Source organism: Orcinus orca, chromosome 1 (genome assembly GCF_937001465.1).
Source record: "Orcinus orca chromosome 1, mOrcOrc1.1, whole genome shotgun sequence".
Classification (NCBI taxonomy): Eukaryota; Metazoa; Chordata; class Mammalia; order Artiodactyla; family Delphinidae; genus Orcinus; species Orcinus orca.
The window spans coordinates 99938391-99965766 of NC_064559.1; the positions used below are offsets into that span (position 1 = coordinate 99938391).

At 36.7% G+C, this 27376-nt stretch overlaps 1 protein-coding gene across 5 annotated transcripts in view; it reads left to right on the plus strand.

Annotated features, from left to right (window-relative positions):
* The window catches only part of ASH1L (ASH1 like histone lysine methyltransferase), a 214309-nt gene that overhangs the window by 75385 nt on the left and 111548 nt on the right, over positions 1-27376 (plus strand). For 3 of the 5 annotated variants that reach the window (XM_033414639.2, XM_033414638.2, XM_004284597.4), the window contains 3 exons: positions 4919-5020; positions 14008-14749; positions 26388-26567. In XM_033414639.2, the coding sequence (XP_033270530.1) occupies positions 4919-5020; positions 14008-14749; positions 26388-26567 (1024 nt within the window). Of the gene's footprint in view, positions 1-2847; positions 2969-4918; positions 5021-14007; positions 14750-26387; positions 26568-27376 lie in introns of those variants that run through there. The other 2 variants (XM_049701612.1, XM_049701610.1) reach the window with 2 other exon arrangements.

Sequence of the window (27376 nt, forward strand, 5' to 3'; positions counted from 1 at the left end):
CATCAGACAATTTGCTCATTCAAACCATTTCCTATTTCCTTGGGTCTTCAGTGTTGAACTCCCAACAGGGTGTAACCAAAACTCATAACTATTGTTATTAAAGTTTTAATAGTGGATTTAGACTAAAGAAATGCATGTTTTATCCAACCAGTTGTTGGTTTCATTCACTATGTTCTTCTGCTAATTTACATTTGGAAGTTCCTCGTTTTTTAGCCTAGGATTCTCAGGGCTTCAGTGAAGTAGTTAGGTTGAATCTTTTCCAGTGTTTTCTTTGTGATGTCTTCCACCTCTCCCCCACACTGTTATCAGTGGGAATTTTCTCTATTTATGCTGATATCTTTGCCCATATGACTGTCCTCACACCCAGGCATCTGTAAATGTACTATTTCTTTTTTATCTTGGATTTGTTTCTGTTCCTCCTCTATAGACATCAATCAACATCTCTTGTGACAAATCAACTTCAGAAGAGCTTTTTGGTTTCCACCCATTTTTGTGTATAATATAAAGATTTCCAGATTCTTATCCCTTTTAAACCTAGTTATGTTCTTTTTTGTTTTCTCAACTTTCTGACATTCTTATCCATGGTTTCATCTTATGGTTTTGCTCTAAAAGTACCATCTTTCCTCCTCTTTGTCTAATTTGACACAAATGTTTCCCTAAAACCTGTTTTTCTCTTTAAAAAGCTCATCCAATAAATGGCCAAATAAAAACGCAGAGATCCTACAATCAAAACCACTTCCAAGGGTCCCTCACATTTCCAAGTTTTTTTTTTATTCTTAATTCCCTCTTTATTATCCCAATTAATGGTATTCTCTTTTTTCAGTTTCCCTCCTTAGTAATAGTCTGCCTTCATTTTTACATGAAGTCCTCAACTGAAGAAAAAGAATTTACTTGTGGTAATCACCTTACATTTATGTTAAAGTCCAGTTTTATTTAGGTACTTCTTTTGTGACTTATCTTTAAGTTCTGTTTCCTGCATTTATATGTATAGAATTTCTAAACATGTTTCTGAAGCTGTCATCTGTGTGATGAGACATTCAGTAGGATTTCTACCAAATATTGAATGGAGGGATTCCCATTAATATTCTCTGTTTATTCTGAAGTACTTAATTATTCAGCTTTAATACTGTATTGAAATGAGAAATGGGAACTCATTTCAATGGGAACTCTCTGATACTTAGAATTGTATGTGTTCTCTGTGTATGTTCTTTGAGGAAGTATCAGATTTTCTTGAATTGGAATACATACAAACTTCCTGTCTTACGAGGAGTGGAGAGTCTTCACATATCCCTCCAGGCAGATCTAAAATGACCACTGATGCTGCGGCCATACCACCCTGAACACGCCCGATCTCGTCTCATCATAAAATGACCACTGATTACACATGAACAAACATTCATCACATGATGGAGACAGTAACAAAGCAGTAACTCCCTTAAGGAATCAGCCATGATTTAGAAGAACCAAAGAGCCAAACAGTGGAAGCAGAAAACTACTTTTTCCCCTGGTACGGAGCTGAACAGAGAACTAAACACTTTCTGGTTCTGACTCATCATTTGGGCACATCTTATTTTATTGATATAATCCAGAGCATAATCCCAACCCTGGAGAAGCTATGATGAAGAGTCAGTGAATTAGAAGATTCGCTTTAGAGGAGTTTTTTCCAACCTTTATAGTTACCTACCAGCCTTGGAGGTACCTATCTTAATAGTACTTCTTAATTAGAGGTACTTATTTTACTAGTACTTCTTTATGTTTAAGATAAATGCTTGATATTCTAGATTAGTTCCAGTCCCTGTCCTTTTTTAATTTTTGTTTTAATATTGAATGGTTGCCTATGCGTGTCAGTGACATGATTAAGTATTTAGGGTCTAAAAATTCTGTGATAAACCTAAGGAGCCAATTTATGTATAATAGTATAACATTTATGAAAACCTTTTGAATTTTTTATCTTACCTCATTTTGGAACTCACAACAACCATGTTAGTTAAGAGTCCTTTATTAAACCAATATTCGAATATGTTTACTTGTATACATTTGAATATGTTTCATAGCAGAGCCAGGAATCAAACTCAGGATACCTTACTCCATAGTTCATGTACCTAACATTACTACACTCAACTCTGCATTGCATTCTGTTTTAGGTTTTGAAGCATAAATATATTGGTCTCTTTTGAAATGGACATGCTAGTTCTCTGGGCAATATCTTGTTCTTCCCCATCCACCCAGCTGCATAATGGCACTTATAAAACAGTATGTTTCTGGTAGTGTTAGAGATAGTGTTTGCCGATTTCATATGATTTCTGCTATTAGGCCAGTTTTAACATGCTTTTGAACATCTTTAACAGATTATTACCTCTTGAATATGAGTTTATATCATCATTTTCCAGTCTTAAACTTGGTTGCTTTACATCATTAGTTAATGTTTTTTTTTTTTTCAGGTATCCTCATCCTCTTACTGTTCCTATAAGCAATGTTTTTAAGTGAAATAAAGGTCTAGATCTGCTGATTATCAAGCCCTAGAGGTCTGTATCTTAGGGATACAACTTTATTCCCCCTTAAATATGGAAAATTGTTAAGAACAACTGCTCTGTATGAACAGGGAATTCAAACGGACTTTTTGAAATAAAAAAGAGAACCCTCCTGAATGAAGTTTTATTCCAGTTTCCTATTACATTCTAAGAATAGGCTGCTGGCCTCCATTACTTTCAGGAAATGAAAAATGGCTCAGAAGCTAAGTGAGCTAAGCCATCTCTCTCTCAATTGTTTCAGTTTCTCAGGAATTGCTGTACAAAGCTGCCAATAACGATCTCCGGGGATCTGACCCCCATTCCACCTCCCACTGCCTCCTCTGCAGCTCCAGATGCCACCAAAAGAAGGAGCTTTGAAGAAAGTGCCTGTACCCTCTTTTACCCTGAGGTGGGTGAGGCCAGGCAGGGTGATTCTCAGGATATCCTGATGATCAAAGGTATAGTTGAAGCCTTCATCAAGACTTTCTTGAAGATGAGCAAGAAATTTGGGAAACGTTGCCAAATAGCCTAGAAACTGAAGACGGAGCTCAAGAATGGATGGCACAAACGCCACCTGAAGTGTAATACATGATAACATACAAGACCCTAAATAATCTCCTTGAGGGCAGAAACTATTATACTGTTTTTGTCTCTCCCTCCCCCCACCTCCACATTGTCTAGCATAGTGCCAAACATATAAACTGTAGTCAATAAATGTTAGTTTATGGCTGAGAGAGAAGACTTTATAAAGTGCTCTCCAACCCCTTCTTTCCCTAGTTCTTAATCTAAGATTGTTTGTCCATTAGTCAGGAGAGTAATGGTAAAGGGAGTTCAGTGATGTCTCAAGCTTCTTGGCCACTGTTGTCTTCTGTCTTGGCTGTGTGTCTGAGTAGGCAATATTTATCTGTTCAGTATATGAATTTTTCAGTATTAATACTTAAAGTTATATCTTCACTGATGCCTGGGCTTTTACTTCTTAGCTATTTTATTGTGGTATTTAGCTCTTTAATGGAAATCTTATCTGAACCACACTCTAGGGGGATTTATTTTACTGTTGGTTTTTAAAATCCCTTTTGTATCTGTTTTTAAGATTCAACAATAAACAGTCTTGCTTCTTAATTATATCTTACTGTAGTCATCACTGTGTTTCCAAAGTAGGAGGTACTATCACATCAATTTCCCCAAAATCTAATTTGTTACTCTTGAATGGCAACACATAGTCTTATATCTCACCTAATCAGCGCTAAAAGAGCCTGCTAAAAGAGTATTTACAGTGATGTGATTTAAGATACTGCGTGATTAAAAGAAAGCTCATGGTTTACTATTAAGGGAAATATTAGAAACTTAGCTCCATTGAGTTCTTCTGTCCCCAAGTTGTCCTTTAGTCAGTCCGTTCATTAAGGAGTTAACTCTCATTTAGAGGCAGAACTTTAAAAAACCTCATCTTCAAGTATTTGATTTATGGTACCTTTTGGGCCTCCAGTTTATATGTAAGGCTTTTTATTTGTAATGTTTTTCAAGTTAAGAGCGAACATTTCAGAGTGCTACTAGTTTTTTGACAAACCAGTTGACATTCATTATGTATTCTCAACAGCTGGCTTTTTAGGGTATAAGGAGTCTAATATCAGAGCCAAGTATATTTTATTCAGGAAATAGTCTTTCCTGAACGACATACTTTTCCCTTGAGTAAGAGTTGTGTTAAATTATGCTGCATTTATTTGGGGTTTTGGTAAGAGTATGAGACTTTTTTTTTTTTTAAAGGAAATGGAGTTTCTTTGTCTTCATGAACTTCTATGTATACAACCAAGGAACTTTAAGTAAGCGTTAAAGGAGGCTTATTCTATTCCATGTATAAAGTAATAACAAATTCTTTCAGAGTGTTCTCTGGATTATATGGAATGTATGGATTTAAGGTTCACCTCTTTTAATTTTCATCTTTGATTCTATTAAATAAAGTGCGCAGGTCGGACCTGCTTTTCTCACATCAGTTGTTCCTAATTAATTGCATTGTAGGTTTTGTCAGTTTATATGATGAATTTGAGTCAATAATCAAGAGCAGGTTTATTATATTATTTCTAGTAATTTTTATCAATAAATATCTTAATATGTTTCATAGTATAATACATAAAAACTAAATCATATATTTTTTTCATTTTTCCACTAAAACTAGTTTTTCCTCTATTAATGTAACAGGAGAAATTATGTATGAGACCTGTGGAATTCTGTCCGCAACATCTAGTGTCATTTGTCCTTCGCTTAATGTCCTCTTATTGTCAGCTTGAAAGTCATATTATTACAGAGAATGGCAGTGGCAACAGCTAAAATATTACAGTTCTAACACAGAATGGTTTAACTTTATTTTTAGACTTGGATTTTCCTATGATTTCTGTCTTTTCCTGTCTCTCCAGGTTCCCAGCCAACTTCAGATAAGTCTTCCCAGCGACCATCAGAGAGCACAAACTGTAGCCCTACACGAAAGAGGTCTTCATCTGAGAGTACTTCTTCGACAGGCAAGTGCTATTTGTTTTAACAGACTTTGAAGATAATTTCCCAACTGTTACTTGTGAACAGACTTAAAATAGATTTTTTTTCTTTGGCCGTGCCGGATGGTTTGTGAGATCTCAGTTCCCCAACTAGGGATTAAACCTGGGCCACGGCAGTGAAAACGCCAAATCCTAACCTCTAGACCACCAGGGAACTCCCTTATAATAGCTTTACATTGTAGATTACAATTTATTAGCTTGCAGTATAATATTTAGAAAAAACAAACAAAAGTGGTCCTGAGATGTGAGAATAATAATGTATATTGAAACAATAAAAGTGTTCACCTTTTACCCCTTTCATGTCCAGTTAAGCATACTCCATGAGGTATAGTGATTTTTTTTCTTCCAGTTTTATTGAGATATAATTGACATACAGCACTGTATAAGGTGTACAGCATAATGATTTGACTTACTTATATCATGAAATGATTACCACAATAAGTTTACTGAACATCCATCATCTCATATAGATATAAAGTAAAAGAAAAAAAAAACATTTTTTTCCTTGTGATGAGAACTCTTAGGATTTACTCTCTTAACAACTTTAATATATAATATACAGCAGTGTTAATTTTACTTATCATGTTGTACTTACATCCCTAGTACGTAATTTATCCTGTAACTGAAGGTTTGTAGAGGTATAGTGATTTTAATATAGTTCAGAAGGGATAATTCAAAATGAATAGGTAGAAGGGTAGGCGCACACAAAAATACAGATTTTGAAAGTTGAATTGAGGTAATGGGGCATGTAGTGTAATAGGGGAGTGTAGATTAGAGCTATTTAATAAAGACTTAGATATATATAAAATTATTTAGTAAAGTAATAGTTTCCAGTAGCATTTACAAATCTTTGAGATATGTAAAACAATCTGAGGTTGTAAGAAGAACCTCTATTAATATTTATTTCTAATCAACTTTTTAAATGTTTACATATTTTAAATATATATAACTTCTTCATACAGTATAACATATCTGTACACTTTATACTTAGATTTAGGTTGTACTCTCAGTTTTCTTTTTACTGATAGTATGTGTGTTTACCAAAATAATAATAATAATAATAATGATATATATCTTCTGCCTTTACCAGGGATTGGAGAGTAGGAAATCATTTTTAATTTATCAGTATTATCAGGAGAAATGGGGAGTGGTAGTTTCATTGCCAGTAGTGGGAGTAATATATGTAAAGGGGAGAATAGAGAGTTCAAGAAATTAAATAAAAGAGCCAGTGTGGTTGGAGTAAAGGCAGTGACTGAATATGAGGCTGGAAGGGCAGGTAGGGACCAGTCATGTAGAGCCTTATTGATAACACTTAGAAGCCTTTGAAAGTTTTAGCAAGGAAGTCACATATCATTCCTTAGCTTTCTGTCCATGTGGTTTTAATTAGGAGATCACTTATGACTTATGGTCAGAAAATTTAATTTCTTCATCAGTACTCAAGGGCTCACTGTCAAATTGTATCAATATGGTAAATTTGTTTAATTTTTATTTGACGATTATCTTCACCATATTTGAAGCTTTTTATTAGTACCATTGTGCCAAAGGTACAGTGGAATTCAAACAGCAATGGTAGTTTTGTCTCTCATAGTACTTTGTCTTTACACTGACTAATGCAATGACTGACTAATTTTGATGGTGTCAGCCTAGACCAGGGTTCAGCAAACCATAGCCTGTGGACTAAATGTTGTCCAAGGCCTCTTTTTTGTGCAGCCTTCAAGCTAAGAATTGATTTTACATTTTTAAAGGGCTGTTTTTTGTTTGTTTTTTTAAAGGAAAAGAAAAAATTATACGCGAGAAATTGTGTGTGTCCTCAAAAGCCTAAAGTATTTACTATCTCTCTTCTTATAGAAGAAGTTTGCCAACCCCCGAAAAAAATGAATGAGATTTCAATAAGAGACATATCCATGAAGAAAATCACCAAAATGTTTTACTTTAGTAAACTATTTATTTAGGGTAACTGTATATACAGAGCACTGGGGATACAAATATGAATAAGATAAGTTCCTGTCCTCAAGGATTTGGATATATTCACCACTTAAAAAGTATGTTAAATTCTATAACAGGCCAGTATACAAAATGTTATGACACACAGAGGAACTCAAGCACTAACCACTGACATACTGAAAATGTGACATATATACTACTATAATTTGAGTAGACAGGTGGGACAAGGACATGAAGTTGTAAAAGTAATAATGGACTATATCAGATATGGTGTACTTTTTTATTTGAGGGAATTGAAACTTTATTTAGATGCAGTTGGGAGCTATTGAAGGATTTTGAACAGGGAAGATGAAAATTATTTCATATATTGTATCATTGAGAATAGGCTAGATTTTGCAGTGCTAAAAAAAATCCCAAAATTTCAGTGACTGAAAACAACAAAGGCTTTATTTTTTATTCATGCTGTATGACCATGACAGGTCTGCTCCATATTGTCTTCCCTCTAGTAACCTGTCTGATGGAGCAGCCTCTCTCTATCTGGAATGTTGCTTGTCTTATGAAACAGAGTAAAAGGCCACAGTGAAGCACTAACTAGCTCTTAAAATTTCTGCCCAGAAGTAACATATGTTACTTCTCACATTTCAGTGCCAAAGCGAGTCACATGGTTAAGTCTTATGTCAAGGAAGTATGGGAAGTATAATCCTATCAAGGGAGGAACAGCAAATATTTATGAATGATAATATAGTCTGCCACATAGGCATTTTAGAAAAATGTAAAACATTACAATATGGAGAATGGACTGTGGCAAGAGAAATGTGTGAAGACAGTAGATAATGGCTTCAGGTTTGGATATATTAAATTTGAGCTGTCTTTGGGCTATTGAGGTAGAGATGTTAGATAGCCATTTGGACGGTGTGGTTTATAGTTTATGACACCTATGGTAGAGATACACATCTAGCAGTATGTAGATAAACTTGAATTTGGCAGTGAATGAGGCCCAGGGAGAAAGTGTAATTTGAAAAGATGACAGCGTTGGAGATTTAAGATACATTAGATTTGAGAGGGAAGTGGATGAAAAGATGTCAGTGAATGACACAAAATTTTTAAACAGTTTTTTTGTTTGTTTGTTCGTTTTTTTGCGGTACGCAGGCGTCTCACTGTTGTGGCCTCTCCCGTTGCGGAGCACAGGCTCCGGACGCGCAGGCTCAGCGGCCATGGGTCACGGGCCCAGCCGCTCCACGGCACGTGGGATCTTCCCGGACCGGGGCACGAACCCATGTCCCCTGCACCAGCAGGCGGACTCTCAGCCACTGTGCCACCAGGGAAGCCCTTAAATAGTTTTTTAATAAAAAAGGTAAAGAGTACATGTCATAGAAATCTCTTAATGTCAGACGTAATAAAGAGGTCAAGAAAGATTTGGACAGAAAGTGTGAAATGATTGGGGAAAAGTGGTTTTTGGTTTTTTTGGCTGCGTTCAGTCTTGTTGCTGCACACGGGCTTTCTCTAGTTGTGGCAAGCAGGGGCTATTCTTTGTTGTGGAGCATGGGCTTCTCATTGCGGTGGCTTCTATTCTTGCGGAGCACGGGCTCTAGGCATGCGAGCTTCAGTAGTTGTGACTTGCGGGCTCTAGAGCGCAGGCTTAGTAGTTGTGGCTCACAGGCTTAGTTGCTCCACAGCAGGTGGGATCTTCTCGGACCAGGGCTCAAACCCGTGTCCCCTGCATTGGCAAGCAGATTCTTAACCACTGCGCCACCAGGGAAGTCCTGGGGAAAAGATTTTTTAAAACAGTTTGCAGGTAGAGGTAAAGTTAGAGCAGTTTGGAGGCTTGAGATGAGGAAAGGGGACTGTTAGAATTTAGGTAGTATTGGAATAGATTAGACCTCTTTATTTACAGTAGTGTGGTAGATTAGATGTGCAGAGCAAACAAACTTCTTGGTACCAAGAACTAAAAATACTAGATAAAATGTGGAAAACATTTCTTAAATATTTGCTGAACTTTGAAATGCATAAATAGAAAACCAGAAACTTTCAGAAAGCTTGATTCAACACACATAAAGAGCATTAGAGCTACTTAACATCTGCTTGAGTCCTGGTGGTATAGAGCCTGGTTATTGGAACACATTCAGGTATAAGAGACAAAGGACAAAGCCTAGAACTCCAGCAGACAGAAGTTCACATCAGATTTCCCTGCATAGATGTGTAACTCCTTAATGGTGACACCAGTGTAAGAGCAAATAGAAACAAATCTATCACAGAAGCTAGATCCTTGTTTCAGTTTTAGCTTTGGGTGGAGCAGAAAAACGAGTTTCTGAACACAAGCTCATACTCACCTTCTGTCTCTCATGCAGATTTATATTGCCTGTGAGACAAAGAAAAAAATTAATTAAAATTTGTTGTAGGTTGGTCGCGCCCCCAGTTGCCTTGCAGAGCCAAAGGCAAGCTTAATTTCCGTTCAGTATAAAGCTAAGTTTTTCTTGATCAATGTATCCTCCATCTTGGTTGACCTAGCATTCTCATTTACTCCAGCAGCCCAGGAATGGCAGCCTTTATTTTGCAATTGAAAGGCAAATAAATCAACCAGAAACTATGTATATTCAATTTCTCCAACTTAACATGTTAAAAAAAGGAAGATAGCAAAATCTGAGCATTTAACAGTGTATCATTACAGTGTCCAGCATCCAATCAAAAATTAATAGACATGCCAAGAAGCAAGAAAGTATGACTTAGTGGAGTAAAAATCAGTCAGTGGGAACTGCCACAGAAATAACATGTGATGGAATTAACAGACAAGTACATTAAAACAGCTATCTTTGAGAATTTAAAGGAAAATATGAATATAGCGAATAGTAAAAATGGAAGATATTTTTAAAATCTAATGTTAACTTCTTTAGGTGATAAATATCTGAAATGAAAATTTCACTGAATGGGATAACAGCAGATTAGACACTACAGAAGAAAAGATCTTTGAACTTGCAGAAATACTAATAAAATCTATGTAAAATGAAATGTAGAAGTGGGGGGAAAAAAGTGATATAAAATGAATAGAATTTCAGTGACCCTGTGGTACAGTATCAGCAGGGCCAACATACATAGGATCTGAGTCTTACAAGGAGGAATAAAAAATATTTGAAGAAATAATCCTCAGAACTTTTTCACACTTAATGAAAGTTATCAGCCCATAGATCCATGAAGTCCCACAAATCCCAAGCAGGATACACAAACATACAGAAATCAAGGGACATCATTATCAAATTTCTTAAAACTGGTGGTTAAGAGAAAATCTTAAAATTAACCAGCAAAAGCAAAGAGACAAGAAAACACATAGTATACAGAGGAACACTGGAACGAATCACAGCAGATGGATTGTCAGAGATGTTGTAAGACAGAAGACAATAAAAATAATGTCTTTAAAATGCTGGAAGGGGAAAAAAAACCTATCAATTTAATATTCTATAACCAGTGAAATACCCTTCAGAAATGAAGGCAAAATAAACATTATCAGAAAAACAAGCTTAAAGAATTGGTTGCCAGCAGGTTTATGGTAGTAGAAATGTTCTTCAAACAGAAAAATCATAGTAGATGGAAACATGGCTCTACCAAAGGAATGAAGAGTTCCAGAAATTTTCAGTAAATAAATATAAAACACCCTTTTCTTATATTCTTTTGAAGTTCATGTGGAATTATATCAAGGTAGCATCATATTCTGGACCATAAAACATCTTAATAAACTTTAAAAGTTTGAAATCATACAGAATATATTTTAAGAACACAATGGAATTGAATTAGAATTCAGTAACACAGGATATCTTGACATTCCCCAAATAAGTGAAAAGTTAACAACACACTTCTAAATAGCCCATAAGTCAAAGAGGAAATCACAGACAAAACTAGAAAATCTTTTAAATTAAATAAAAATGAAAACACATACGTTTTATGGAGTATAGCTAAGTCTGTTTTTAGCTTTACAAAGTTACGTTATTAAACAAAAAAGGTCTAAGCCCAAACTCTCACCTTTAGGAAGCTAAAGACATTAGAACAAATTAAACCCAAATTAGATGGAAGAAAAATGATAAATATAAGAGCAAAAATAAACAGAAAACATTAATCAATGAAAGCTTATACTGGTTTATCAAAAAAAAATTTTTTTAAAGGAGAACTGTAGCTGAAAGTATTAAGAAAAAAGAAATTGAATTAGCAGTATCAGGAATGAAAGAGAGGATATCAGTGCAATTGCTACATACCATAACAGGACAATAAGGGAGCATAATGAACAGTTTTATGCCAATAAATTTGATAAAAAAAGAGCACATTCTTTGAAAAACACCAGCTACTAAAACTCAAGAATAAATAGCCTAAAGAGCCCTACATCTATTTAAGAAATTCAACTTGCAGTTTAAAACCATTCTACAATGTAAACTCAAAGCCCAAATAGCTTCAATCATGACTATTTAAGGAAAAAATAATAGTAAGTATATAAAAACTATTCCAGAAAGTAGGAGCATTTTCCCAGTGCATTTTATGAAGGCCAGCATTACCCTGATTCTGAAACCAAGCAACACATTACCAGAAAACTACACACTATTAAGCATGAATGCAAACGGTACAAAATATTATCAGATTGAATCCAGTATGTTGAATGTATAGCATACCATGACCACGTGGGTTTATTTCAGGAATGCAAGGTTGGATTAACATTAGAAAATCAATTAGTGTATTTTACGAAATTAACAGAAAATCATAATCATCTAGGTAAAGAGAAAACATTTGCCAAAATCTAACATCCATTTTTAATTATTTTAAAAACCTGATTTTTAGAAATAAAAGGCATACAGATAGGAAGAAGAAAAAATATATCTGTTTACAGGTGATATGATCTATAGAAAAATTCCTAAGAAATCTGTCAAAAAAAACCACTGAACCGGGCTTCCCTGGTGAGAATTTCACTTATATTCCTTTGCACTTTAAAACATTGTCAGAAAAAGCACTGGACTAGAAATATATGTATTTAAAGTTTAGTTCTTTATTCAATATTTAGCTGTTGAGTCTCTTAACTGGACCTTCATTTTTAAAGAAATAAGCTCTATTCTTTCTGCTCCTCGTCTCAGAGAGTGAGAATTGTTTTTTTGACCCACCACGTTTTATTAGGGAAACATGGGCCAACTTTGAATTTATTGTGGGTACTGTAGTGTACCCTATTCAGGAAACTATCAGCTTGCCTGTGAAAGACAAATGCATATGGTATTGGGCTGGCCAAAAGGTTCGTTCGGTTTTTTCTGCAAGATGGCTCTAGTAGCACTTAGTTGTTTTTAACTTCATTCAAAACAATTTTGTTAGATTGTATGTGACAGTTGTCATATCAGCGTACATTTAAAAAAAGACTTATCAGGACTTCCCTTATGGCGCAGTAGTTAAGAAACCGCCTGCCAATGCAGGGGACATGGGTTCTATCCCTGATCCGGGAAGATCCCACATGCCATGGAGCTACTGAACCCATGTGCCACAACTACTGAGCCTGTGCTCTAGAGCCCGCGAGCCACAACTACTGAGCCTGTGTGCCACAACTACTGAAGCCTGTGTGCCTAAAGCCCGTGCTCTGCAGCAAGAGAAGCCACCGTGTTAAGAAACCCACGCACCTCAACAAAGAGTAGCCCCCTCTCGCCGCAACTAGAGAAAGACTGCGTGTAGTAACGAAGACCCAACGCAGCCAAAAATAAATAAATAAATTCTTAAAAAAATAAAAAAAGACTTACCAAAATTGGTGTATTTTTGTATAGGCATTTTAATATTGAAGATGGAAGGAAAAAAGCAACATTTTCGGCATATTATGCTTTATTATTTCAAGAAAGGTAAAAACGCAACTGAAATGCAAAAAAAGATTTGTGCAGTGGTTGGAGAAGGTGCTGTGAGTGATCGAACGTGTCAGAAATGGTTTGTGAAGTTTTGTGCTGGAGATTTCTCACTGGATGATGCTCCATGGTCGGGTAGACCATTTGAAGTTGATAGCGATCAAATCGAGACATTAATTGAGAACAGTCAACATTATACCATGTGGGAGATAGCCGCCATACTCAAAATATCTAAATCAAGTGTTGAAAATCATTCGCATCAGCTTGGTTATGTGAATTGCTGCGATGTTTGGATTCCACATAAGTTAAGCGAAAAAAACCCTTCTTGACCGTATTTCCACATGCGAATCTCTACTGAATATAACGAAAATGTTCCATTTTCAAAACACATCGTGACGGGCGATGAAAAGTGGATACTGAACAATAATGTGGAATGGAAGAGATCATGGGGCAAGCGAAATAAACCACCACCAACCACATCTAAGGCCGGTCTTCATCCAAAGATGGTGATGTTATATATATGGTGGGATTGGAAGGGAGTCCTCTATTATGAACTCCTTCTGGAAAACAAAACGAGTAATTCCAACAAATACTTCTCCCAGTTAGACCAACTGAAAGCAGCAATTGATGATCCAGAATTAGTCAGCAGAAAACGCATAATCTTCCATCAGGATAACACAAGACCACATGTTTCTTTGATGACCAGGCAAAAACTCTTACAGCTTGTCTGGGAAGTTCTGATTCATCCTCCGTATTCACCAGACATTGCACCTTCAGATTTCCATTTATTTAGGCCTTTACAAAATTCTCTTAATGGAAAAAATTTCTATTCCCTGGAAGACTGTAAAAGGCACCTGGAACAGTTCTTTGTTCAAAAAGATAAAAAGTTTTGGGAGGATGGAATTATGAAGTTGCCTGAAAAATGGCAGAAGGTAGTGGAACAAAAGAGTGAATACACTGTTCAATAAAGTTCTTGGTGAAAATGAAAAATGTGTCTTTTATTTTTACTTAAAAACCGAAGGCACTTTTTTGGCCAACCCAATATGATATTTAATCTTGCTATGAAAAATAGAGTGGTATTCCTTGTGTTTTATTCTTTGTAAAGTTATTTAAATAACCAGTTGTGTTCAGTTTTTATCATGTGTGATTTGTTGTCTTATTTAGTGAACGGAGTTCCGTCTCGAAGTCCAAGATTGGTTTCATCTGGGGATGACTCTGTGGATAGTCTGCTGCAGCGGTTGGTACAACATGAGGACCAAGAGCCCCTGGAGAAAAATATTGATGCTGTGATCGCATCTGCCTCTGTGCCACCTTCCTCCAGTCCAGTCCATAGCCACAGCAAGGAGCGAACCCTGGGAAAACCAGACAGCCTTCTAGTGCCTGCAGTCCCCAGTGACTCTTGCAGTAGTAGCATCTCACTCCTTTCTGAAAAGTTGCCCAGCAGCCATTCCCCCCATCATATCAAGAGAAGTGTAGTAGAAGCTATGCAGCGCCAAGCTCGGAAAATGTGCAATTATGACAAAATCTTGGCCACCAAGAAAAACCTAGACCACGTCAATAAAATTTTAAAAGCCAAAAAACTTCAAAGACAGGCCAGGACAGGGAATAACTTTGTGAAACGCAGGCCAGGTCGACCTCGGAAATGTCCCCTCCAGGCTGTGGTATCAATGCAAGCATTCCAAGCTGCCCAATTTGTCAGCCCAGAATTAAATGAAGGTGAAGAAGGAACAGCACTGCACCTTGGCCCTGATACAGTTACAGATGTCATTGAAGCTGTCGTTCAGAGTGTAAACCTGAACTCAGAACATAAAAAGGGATTGAAGAGGAAAAGTTGGCTGTTGGAAGAACAGACCAAGAAAAAGCAGAAGCCATTCCCAGAAGAAGAAGAACAAGAAAATACTAAAAGGTAATTTCTTGTTTAACATTCTGAGTAGAGGAAACTAGCTTATGCACAAATGTTAACATATCTGTGCAGCTGAATTGTACATTTAATCTAACAACCTTTTACTATATAAGACCTGTTCTTTTTTGTTATAAGTGTTTGTTCTTATGGCTGTCCAAAATTGTAAATAATTAAGAAGCAAGGGGGAATGTAACAATCTAACACAAGGCCCTTACTATACAGATGAGGAAATCAAGACCCAGAGAGATTGTGTGTGTTTTATCCAGTGTATAAATATGAGTGGAATTATTTTTACTATCACACTATTTTATCTCCTTGGTGCTCTAAAACTTTTCATCCCTATCGTCAAATACATTTTTTAAGTCTTTCTGTGTGTTAGATTTTTTTCTTAATTAATTAAATAAATAATTTATGGCTGCATTGGGTCTTTGTTGCTGCGCGTGGGCTTTCTTTAGTTGCAGTGAGAGGGAGCTACTCTTTGTTGCAGTGCGCGGCTTCTCATTGTGGTGGCTTCTCATTGGAGAGCACGGGCACTAGGCGCTTGGGCTTCTGTAGTTGTGGCTCGCGGGCTCTAGAGCGCAGACTCAGTAATTATGGTGCACGGGCTTAGTTGCTCCGCGGCATGTGGGATCTTCCCGGACCAGGGCTCTAACCCATGTCCCCTGCATTGGCAGGCAGATGCTTAATTAGTGCACTACCGGGGAAGCCCCTAGATTGTTTTTTAATAGTTTCTTTTTTATATTTTTACTTTTCCCCAAAAGGTGTAGGGCAGAAGTCAAAAATCACCCCCCACCCCCACCCCCGAGAAGACCATTTAATCCTTTTGTTATATATCCAACCAGATTCTTTCCCTGAAGGAATATTTGATTTTTATTTTACTTATTTATTTATTTTTTGGCCTCTCCATGTGGCATATGGGATCTTAGTTCCCTGACCAGGGATGGAACCCGTGTTCCCTGCCGTGGAAGCGCGCAGTCTTAACCACTGGACGACCTCTGTTTACAGAAGTTTTTCGTAGCTCTCTATGCATACATCTATGAAAAAATACTTTTTTTATAGAGAATATATGGGATTTAAATTTCTTTCCTGAGAATACACACTCATAAATAAATCAGTGAAACTAGAAGTTTACTGATTCACGAGTTAAAGTCTCTTCACATGATCTCATTTCTTCTCAAATCCTATTTTCATGGATAAGACTGTTAATATATTGTGTATCCTTTGATACTTTTCTTATGCATTTATAAATACATGCATATGCAAAGCTGTTATTTTATATAAGTGGTAACATACATTTTATACTTAATTTTGTAACAACTTTTCTCTTTATAATCTTGGCGATCTTGTCATTTAGTACATATAGAATTACCTTATTGCATGTTAAGAATATATCATAATTTAATTATTCTCTTTCAAAGGGTTACATATTTTTTACATATAGGTCTTAAATCAGCTGAAATTTACTCTTGTATAAGGTATGAGTTAGTGCTATGTTTATTGCCAGTTATTTATCAAGGTTGCAGATTTGTAAGCATTTTTGTTTTATATGTAGTGTCTATAATTTATATTCCCATTGGATTTTTGTGAAGGTTTTTTTCTTTGAAAGGGGAAAAAATTTAATTAAGAGATTTAAATTTTTTGTTTTTTTGTTTTTTTGGATTTTTTTGTGGTACGCGGGCCTCACACCGTTGTGGCCTCTCCCGTTGCGGAGCACAGGCTCTGGATGTGCAGGCTCAGCGGCCATGGCTCACGGGCCCAGCCGCTCCGCGGCATGTGGGATCTTCCTGGACCAGGACACGAACCTGTGTCCCCTGCATCGGCAGGCAGACTCTCAGCCACTGCGCCACCAGGGAAGCGCAATTTTTTGTATTTTTACATGGCGGTCTTAGCACTATTAATTGATCATCATTTCCCTACTTGTTTGAAATGATACCTTTATCATATAAATTCTTAAATATCTTTGGGTCTTAGGGTCTTCTTTTATATTTTTATATTCTCTTCCCATCAGTCTGTTTTGTTATCAATCTGTTATTTCTGTTTTCATTACTGAGGCTTTTAAAATATCTACAAACAGAATGACTTTTGCCTTCGCTATAGTAAGAAAGTGACAATTTGAGACATCTTAACCAATCACTTTAGGAAGGGTCATATTAAAAACGCGCCTCAGAGAAAAGGCTTTATTTCAGATAAGCCCTTCTGTTCCAGCAAGTTCTAGTAGCATTAGTCAGCAACATTAAACACTTATTTTCCACAAAATTATATTCTGGAATTTGAGGAGATTATAAAGAGAAAGATACAGTTTCCACCCTCAAGAGATTGTGTAGGTAAGGACATGGCACAGTGAGTTCCCAGAGATAGCAACAGTTTTTCACCTTTCTCGAACTGGAACCTACTGTAGCACTTGTTATATAGCAGGAGTTTGTTCATTTGTTTCTTTATTTTATTTTTTAAATATATTTATTTATTTTTGGCTGCGTTGGGTCTTCGGTGCTGCGCACCGTCTTTCTCTACTTGCAGCAAGCAGGGGCTACTCTTCGTTGCAGTGTACGGGCTTCTCACTGCAGTGGCTTCTCTTGTTGCGGAGCATGAGCTCCAGGTGTGCAGGCTTCACTAGTTGTGTCACGTGGGCTCAGTAGTTGTGGCTCTCAGGCTCTAGAGCACAGCGCAGTATTTGTGGCACACGGGCTTAGTTGCTCCGCAGCATGTGGGATCTTCCTGGACCAGAGCTCGAACCCATGTCACCTGCATTGCCAGGCAGATTCTTAACCACTGCACCACCAGGGAAGTCCCTCTTAATTTATTTCTAAATTATTTATTGCAAAATTATTTCATGTGCTGAGGGTAAATACAGTTGTAAGCAAATATAGAAATATTCCCTGTCCTCATGGTTCTTACATTCTAACTATTATGAAGAATTATTTAGGTTTATGAGCTTATATTAGAGGTAATTGACTCAGTTTTTTTGTGGAAGTAATGACTAAGGTAAAATCTGAAGAACAGACTTTATTTGTTATTTAGAGGAGCAACACCAGAGCATACATTTTAGACTGGTAAGTATGAAAAAGCATGACAGGTTCAGGGAAATGAAAGAAACGTTTTGCGGCCAAAACACGTTAATTAGAGTAGTATGGTGTCAAATGGGTCTAGAGAAAAGGTGGTAGGGACCAGATCTTGCAGAGGTCCTTGTACACCATGTTAAAGAGTTTGATCACTATTCATTGATTAATAACAAACCAGAATGCAAAAGAATATTGTAATGATTATGAGCTGGGTTCTAGATTCAGAAAACCCTGCGTTCAAATCCTGGATCTAAAAGGAAAAAAGAAAAAATTTTTAAACTCATGTAAAAAAATAAAATTATTAAAATATTAAAAATATTTAGAACTGAGTAAATACTGTGCCACATATTGAAATTTGTGGGATGTATCTAAAGAGGTACTAGAGGGATATTCATAGCCATTAATGCTTATATTATTTTCAAGAATGCTGAAAATTTACAAATGAGGATATTACCAAACAAAACTTGTGTCTGCTCGCTGGTACACAGTAAAGCCAAACTAATGATACCAGGTTGTGATGAGGGAAAGTGCAGCATTTATTACAGGATGCCAAGCAAGGAGTTCAGGACAGGTAGTGCTTAAAAAGCCCGAATTCCCTGATGGGTTTTAGGAAAACATTTTTATGTTTAATTTTTAAAATTAATCTTTAGTGGAGTATAGTTCTCTACAATGTTGTGTTAGTTTCTGCTGTACAGCAAAGTGAATCAGCTATACATATACATATATCCCCTCTTTTTTGGATTTCCTTCCCATTTAGGTCACCACAGAGCATTGAGTAGAGTTCCCTGAGCTATATACAGTAGGTTCTCATTAGTTATCTATTTTATACATGATATTGATAGTGTATATATGTCAATCCCAATCTCCCAATTCATCCCACCTCCCTCCTTTCGCTCTTGGTATCCATTCGTTTGTTCTCTACATCTTTGTCTCTATTTCTGCTTTGCAAATAAGATCATCTGTACCATTTTTCTAGACTCCACATATATGCGTTAACAGACAATATTTGTTTTTCTCTTTCTGAGTTACTTCACTCTTCATGACAGTCTCTAGGTCCATCCACTTCTCTACAAATGACCCAGTTTTGTTCCTTTTTATGGCTGTATAATATTCCATTGTATATATGTACCACATCTTCTTTATCCATTCTTCTGTTGATGGACATTTAGGTTGCTTCCATATCCTGGCTATTGTAAATAGTGCTGCAGTGAACATTGGGGTGCATGTGTCTTTTTTTCAGTTATGGTTGCTGGGTCATATGGTAGTTCTATATATAGTTTTTTAAGGAACCCACCATACTGTTCTCCATAGGTGGCTGTATCAATTTACATTCCCAGCAGTGCAAGAGGGTTCCGTTTTCTCCACACCCTCTCCAGCATTTATTGTTTGTAGATTTTTTGATGATGGCCATTCTGACCAGTGTGAGGTGATACCTCATTGTAGTTTTGATTTGCATTTCTCTAATAATTAGTGATGTTGAGCATCCTTTCATGTGTGTGTTGGCCATCTGTATGTCTTCTTTGGAGAAATGTCTATTTAGGTCTTCTGCCCATTTTTTAATTGGGTTGTTTGTCTTTCTCATAGTGAGCTGCATGAGCTGTTTGTATAATTTGGAGGTTAATCTTTTCTCACCTGCTTCATTTGTAAATATTTTCTCCCATTCTCACGGTTGTCTTTTCGTCTTGTTTATGGCTTCCTTTGCTGTGCAAAAGCTTTTAAGTTTAATTAGGTCCCTTTTGTTTATTTTTGTTTTTATTTTCATTACTCTAGGAAGTGGGTCTAAAAAGATCTTACTGTAATTTATGTCAAAGACTTTTCTGTCTATGTTTTCCTCTAAGAGTTTTATAGTGTATGCCTTGCATTCAGGTCTTTAATCCATTTTGAGTTTGTTTTTGTGTATGGTGTTAGGGAGTGTTCTGATTTCATTCTTTTACATGTAGCTGTCCAGTTTTCCCAGCACCACTTACTGAAGAGGCTGTCTTTTCTCCATTGTATATTCTTGCCTCCTTTGTCATAGATTAGGTGACCATAAGTGCATGGATTTATCTCTGGGCTTAGGAAAGCATCTTTAGTTTTTTTTTTTTTTTTTTTTTTTTTGTTGTTGTTTTTTCGGTACGCGGGCCTCTCACTGTTGTGCCCTCTCCCATTGCGGAGCACATGCGCCGGACGCTCAGGCTCCGCGGCCATGGCTCACTGGCCCAGCCGCTCCGCGGCATGTGGGATTTTCCCGGACCAGGGCACGAACCCGTGTCCCCTGCATCGGCAGGCGGACTCTCAACCACTGCGCCACCAGGGAAGCCCAGGAAAGCATCTTTAAAGGCAAGGTGAGGGAGGGGCATCCCAGGTATATGATCAGCTCATGCACAAATCTGCAATTGGTTGATGGTGAGGTAACGGTGGTGTCACAGAGGTTAAGATTATCAGTCCTTAGGTGCCAGTAGGTCTGTGGTGCTTATGATCATCAAGTAAGTAATTTCTCCCATTTGGTTTTAGCATCTGTAAAACAACTTCAGGAAATGTGCATCAGATACTATTATCTAGGTACTTCAGAGAGGAAATAAGCAGAGGATATAGGGGAGGGGTCTGTCCTGGGAAGACCCCATAGGGTCCTTCTTGGTTACAAAGAGTCCAATTAAGAAATTCTAAAAACAATGGGACTTCCCTGGTGGCACAGTGGTTAAGAATCCGCCTGCTAATGAAAGGAACACGGGTTTGAGCCTTGGTCTGGGAAGATTCCACGTGCCGCGGAGCAACTAAGCCCACAAGCAACAACTACTGAAGCCCGTGCACCTGGAGCCTGTGCTCCACAACAAGAGAAGCCACCGCAATGAGCAGCCTGCATACTCTAACGAAGCGTAACCCCCCCCCTCGCCGCAAAGGGAAAGCCCGTGTGCAGCAACGAAGACCCATTGCAGCCAAAATTTTTAAATTTATTTAAAAAAGAAAAGAAATTAGAAAAATGAGAATAAGCCCCAAAATGTAAAGGACAGAGATAAAACATATACATTAAATTAACAAAATAAAGCTAAGGTACAGTAGAGAGAGTCACTGAAGACCAAAGTTTGTAATACTAATGATAACGAATAAAATATACAAACTTCTGGTAAGGTTGATCAATAAAGGAAGAGAAAGGGAATAATAAAATTAGGAACTAAAAAGGAAATAAGCTATATATGAGAGATTAAAATGTGAGTACTCTAAGAACTTTATGCCCAACAAATTGAAAAACTCAGTTGAAATGTATGTGCTGTATTCCTAGGAAAAATACCTACTCAGAAAGAAATACCCTTTGTGCTTCTGTAATGTAAATTGAATCTACGACGTCTTGCCACACGAAAGCACCAGGACCAGGTTTAAAAGAGGGTTCTATCTCTCTTTAAAAAGATCATTTCAGTCTCATTAAAACTCTTTAGAGAATATGAAGGGAGTTTGAAGAGGAATACACATACAGAAAGTGTATAAATAGAAGTAACCAGTTTAAAAAATTATTTTTAATAAATTTATTTATTTGTTTTTGGCAGCATTGGGTCTTCGTTGCTGTGCGCAGCCTTTCTTTCGTGGTGGGTGCGCGGGCTTCTCATTACGGTGGCTTCTCTTGTTGCAGAGCACAGGCTTAGTTGCTCCGCAGCATGTGGGATCTTCCCAGGCCAGGGCTTGAACCCATGTCCCCTGTATTGGCAGGCAGATTCTTAACCACTGTGCCACCACGGAAGCCCTAAAAAAATTTTTTATAAAGTTAACACCTATGTAGATACAGAACAGGTGAACATATAGAACATTGGTAGCATCCCATGTTCTTTCCCAGTCATACACCACTTCCTTGCCAGTAGCTATAATCAATCTCCTGAATTTTACCTTTTTTCATACCATTTAAGTATCAATGTAGACAATATAGTTTAGTTTATCCTTCCTGGACTTCACTGAAATGGAATTATACAGGACATATGCTTTTGTGCCTCACCTTTTTTGCTCAACATATAAATGTAAAACCATCTCTGTTGTTGCATGTTGCTGTAGTTACCTCCTTTTTGTTATTTTATAGTTATCCATTGTTTGTATGTAATAGTCTTCCTTTTTTTTAAATTTTTTTGAAGTATAGTTGATTTACAATGTGTTAATTTCTGCTGTACAGCAAAGTGACTCAGTTATACATATATATTTTTTTCATATTCTTTTCTATTTATGGTTTATCACAGGATATTGAATATAGTTGCCTGTGCTATACAGTAGGACCTTGTTTATCCATACTATATATACTAGTTTGCACTTGCTAATCCCAAACTCCCAATCCTTTCCTTCCCCACCTCTCCTCCCCCTTGGCAACCACAAGTCTGTTCTCTATGTCTGTGAGTCTGTTTCTGTTTTGTAGATAGGTTCATTTGTGTCGTATTTTAGATTCCACGTGTAAGTGATAACATATGGTATTTGTCTTTCTCTTTCTGACTTACTTCGATGAGTATGATAATCTCTAGATCCATCCATGTTGATGCAGATATAGAGTTTTTCTGTTTTACTGTTGGGTTATTTTCATTTTGACACTATTACCCAAAAATGCTGCTCTTAACATTCCTCTAATGTTCACTGGTGGATATGGACACTAATTCCTCTAGGGTATATACCTAGGAATGGAATCACTGAATGAAACAATGGATTTGCCCCAAGACTTAATTTTAAGCTATGGTATATTGAGCTAGCGTGGAACTGAATATAGAATTGGATAAGAGAAACGGATCCGTACATGCAAGCTTGCTATATGATGGAGGTGATACTACATATCAATAAGGAAATAAAATTATATTCAATAAATGGTGCCCCAGAAGTTGATATTGCATAGGAATGGGAATGAAATTGGATTCTGTCTTAATCCATGTATAAAAGTCAGTTCCCAGTTGGTTAAATAAATACATAAGTGTAAAAAGCAAACCTTCAAACTTTTAAAGGCTAATGCAGAAGGAGGAAAACTTTATGACCTTGTTTCTCAGAAAGGAGTTCATGAACAAGATATCAAAAGCAGTAAGCATACAGGTAAAGATTGATATACTGCATTATTATTAAAACTAAGAATTTCCGTTTATCAAACATCATCCGAATAAATGTATGAAGATTTGCTACAAACTGGGAGAAGAAATTTATAAGATATAATTTATAGGGCTTCCCTGGTGGCGCAGTGGTTGAGAGTCCGCCTGCCGATGCAGGGGACGCGGGTTTGTGCCCCGGTCCGGGAAGATCCCACCTGCCGCGGAGTGGCTGGGCCCGTGAGGCATGGCTGCTGAGCATGCGCGTCCGGAGCCTGTGCTCCACAACGGGAGAGGCCACAACAGTGAGAGGCCCGTGTACTGCAAAAAAAAAAAAAAAAAAAAGAAATAATTTATACATTTTTGGTATCCAGAGTATGTAACCAAAAAAGTATTTCAAAACAACCCAGTATGATCCAGCAATTACCTTTTACACAGCTTAGGAAAACTCCTGCCCAATGATCACCAGAAAGCATTTTTTGGAAAAGTAGTAGCAAGATTGATTATAATATATAGAAACTGGAAATATCCCAGATTAACAGGAAAAGGAATAAGTATATTATAGTTTTTTGTACAATGGAATATTATATGGTAATAAAAATTAATGAATTATAACTGACATGTAATGATAATGAATGAGTCTTAGACAAGATTAAATGAAAGAAACAAGACCCTAAAAATGATATACTAACTGATTTTGTTTTTATAAAGCAAAAAAAAAGCCACAAAAATAAACCATGTATTGTCTTAATGTAGATAAATATATCATAAGCCATATTTTATTTTATTTATTTTTAAATTTTTTGGCTGTGCCACGTGGCTTGTGAGATCTTAGTTCCCTGACCAGGGATTGAACCCAGGCCATGGCAGTGAAAGCACTGGGTCCTAACCACTGGACTGCCACGGAATTCACATAAAGCCATATTTTAAAATACCTTACCTCTTCTTCTTTCTCTTTTCTTTCCTGAAGAATTCAGTCTTAAAGCCATTTGGTAGGTATCTGTATGGGATGTGGAAACCATGGTGACCCTGAGCTGGGAGGCTAATTGAGGTGAAGAGTTGGGTTATGGGGCGAGGGCAAGGGAATGTTAACCCAGCCTACGGTGTCAGAGCCCGAGTGGGATAAGAAGGATGCTCTTGTAATGAGAGTGCACAGTGTCGGGTATTAGGGACCAGCAAGGTTAGGAAGTGTCCATCTCAGATCTCCTTAATAAGAATTTTTAAAATTCTATGAGTAGGCATTTGCATTTCCTTTAAAGCCCCCAAGGTGATTCTGATATACATGGCCTATAGACAGAACTTGGAGAAACATGGCACTTGAAGAGTTTATATATGTAGAATATATACAGACACATATAAGCAGGAAAGCAGAAAACATTTTTGATTTTAGGAGGAAGAAACATAAGGTAAGGCACAGAAAAAATGAATTTGGCTATAAGGAGAATAGGAAAAAATAAAATAAAATATGAAGCCAATCCATCTCATAACCAAGTAAGATTTATCCCAGTTATACAAAACTTGTTCAACATTTGAAAATCATGTTAACAGGCTAAAGAAGAAATATCACATGGTCATATCAGTAAATGCAGAAAATTTTTTGACAAAAATCTAACACATGTTCATGATAAAAAGCTAGCAATCTAGGAATAAAAAGAAACTACCTCAACCTAATAAAAGCTATATGTAAAAAACCCACAGCTGACCACTTCAGTGGTGAAAGACAGAGGTTTTCCACTATTATCAGAAACTAGGAAAGGAAGCCCACTTTTGCCGCTTCAGTACAATTTTGTATTGAAATTCCTAACCAGAGCAGTTAGGCAAGAAAAAGAAAAGCCTGTGTTTATGGGGTGGAAGACTTAAGATATCAGTACTACCCAAAGTGATCTACAGATTCAGTGCAATCAGTATTAAAATCCCAGTGATGTTTTCTGTGAAATAGAAAAATCCATCCTAAAATTCATGAGGAATCTCAAGGGATTCCAAATAGCCAAAACAATCTTGAAGAAAAAGAACAAAATTGGAGGACTCACACTTCTATCATTTTTTCTTTTTATTGTCCTTTTGCACTGGCTTCGACCTTTAACTGATGTTGAATTTAAGTTATGAGAGCAGACATTTGTCTTTTCATTGATATTTGGGAAACTGTATTCAGTCTTTCACTATTAAGTATGAGGCAAAAAGAAAATCTGGGAAATTCCCTGATATGTCATTGCTTAGGTCCCAAGGTACCTAGCCAATCTGTGTGCTTATGTTTATTTTATATATAATTTCAAGGGTTTTTAGTTTTACTTAATGGGAGGATAGGTAGAAGTGTCTATTCCATCTTTGCCTGGAACTATATTCACCTTAATTTTTAAAGATGTTTTTGATTGACTTAGAATTCTCTTTTGACAGGCTCCTCCCCTCCCCTTCCTTTTAGCACTTCCAGATGTCTTTTCATTGCCTTCTGGCTTGCATTATTTCAGACATGAAATCTGCATTCATTCTTATTTTTGTACTCCTGTATAGACTGTGTATTTTTTCTCTGGCTCTTTTTATTTTCTTCATCAATAGTTTTCAGGAAGTTTATTATGATATGCCATACTTGATTTTTTTTTTAGTTTATATTGCTTCTGGTTTGTTTAGCTTCTTGGAACTTTGGGTTTATACTTTTTATCAAATTTAGAAAAATTTTGGTCATTGCTCTTTTTTTTCATTTTGAATTTTTTAATATTGTAAATGTCACATTGTGTGTATGTTTTTTGATCTTTTCTATATGTTCGATTTTATTTTGGTAGGCAGTTAAGTTACTTGTGGATTGGTTTGGATTCTTTTGAAGTTAGTTTTTAAGCTTTATTAGAGCTGGCTTTTATTCCAGAGATAGTTGAGCCCTACAAAAATGGATAATGTTACCCTCTGGGATCTCTATTGAATGCCCACAGTGTTGGGCAGTGTCTTTCACTCTCCCTAGTGGAATCTGAGTATCTGTCATCATGTGGGAGCTCTGGAAATTGTTTAGGTTATAATACTCTGGTGGTTCTTTGTCCGGCCTTATGGAATTTCACCTTGCACATACACAAACTTAGTATTTAGCAATGTACTAAAGGAGACCCTTACACAGATTTCTAGAGTTATTTTTCTCCATAGCTTTCTCCACTCCAGTACTCTGCCTCACAAATTCTAACTACCTCAGCCTCTCCATATTCTGATCTCTTTTCAACTCATTAAGTTGGCCATTCTCTGCTTTGGCTCTACTCCCTCTACCTCAGTCCTTGTAAAGGCAAAGTGGTTATAGGAATCATCTCTTTCTATTTTATTTCCAATTTTCTCAGGGATCACAGTGCTATAGTCACTGTTGTCCAGTGTCTGATAATTGTTTCATAAACTTACTTCAGGTTTATTGTACTTTGCCGTGTTTCTATTAGTTTCTGTCAGGAGGACAGAAATCTGGTATCTGTTACTCCAGCATGACCAGATGAGGAAGTCCACATGTCTCTTTTTATAATTGCTCTGGTGTTTTTTTAAATAGATAATTATTTGTAGGAAAAAAATTTCACCATAAAATTATCTTTAAACTTCTCTTTCTAGCTTTACTGAAGCAGCAGTTGAGATTCCCAGTCCTCCTGAAACCCCAGCCAAACCTCCCGAACCTGAAAGTACCTTGCAGCCTGTGCTTTCTCTCATCCCAAGAGAAAAGAAGGCCCCACGTCCCCCAAAGAAGAAGTATCAGAAAGCAGGGCTGTATTCTGATGTTTACAAAACTACAGAGTAAGTAGTGGTACCTATCAGCTGACATCCTTTAAAGACCTGTCATTCTTCCATGTTTTAAATAATACTTTGACTATCAAGAAAAACAAGAAACAATACAAATGTAATATACACAAATACAAATCTCATCACAAACACCTCAGTGTTCACTGTACTCATGATATGTTGTTTGGGGCTAATTATTTTCCCTGATCTTTATCTTCTCTCTGCCTTTCTAGATTATATTTCTGTAGTTTGGATTCTAATGATGCCTGTTTTGTTAATTGAAATTAAGAAAAGGGACACTCTGCTTGTATCTAAAATGATCTTGATGGTTTTCTACATTCATTCCTCATTTGTTAAATGCTGTGTTCCAAACTATTTGCCAGATGAGTAAAATACTTCTTATTTTTAAGAACTTCATATTCCATTGGGAAAGTTCAGCTTGATAAGTCCTCTGATGGAAACATTTTAAAACCCCAGAGAGCTATCAACTCACTATATCATTCATTAAGAAGTAGTTCACAGAGTATACTTGAGTTAAGTTTTGGACATTCAGCAGTAGTTTGCAAGATGGAGAAGGGCATTTCAGTTAGGATAGCATGTACCAAGGCACATACTAGGATGCGAAGACTTTTCGTGTATTAGAACAACTCAGAAGTTCACTTTTTCTGAAATGTGGTGTTGTGGAAAATAAGCATTGTGTGATAGGGACCGTGGACTTTACTGACTCTTAAGATATTTATCCCACTAAGCTATAGGAAATTTAAAATACTATTTTTAGAAAAGGAAGTGCAAATTTGTGTTTTAAGATAACTCTGGCTGGGCTT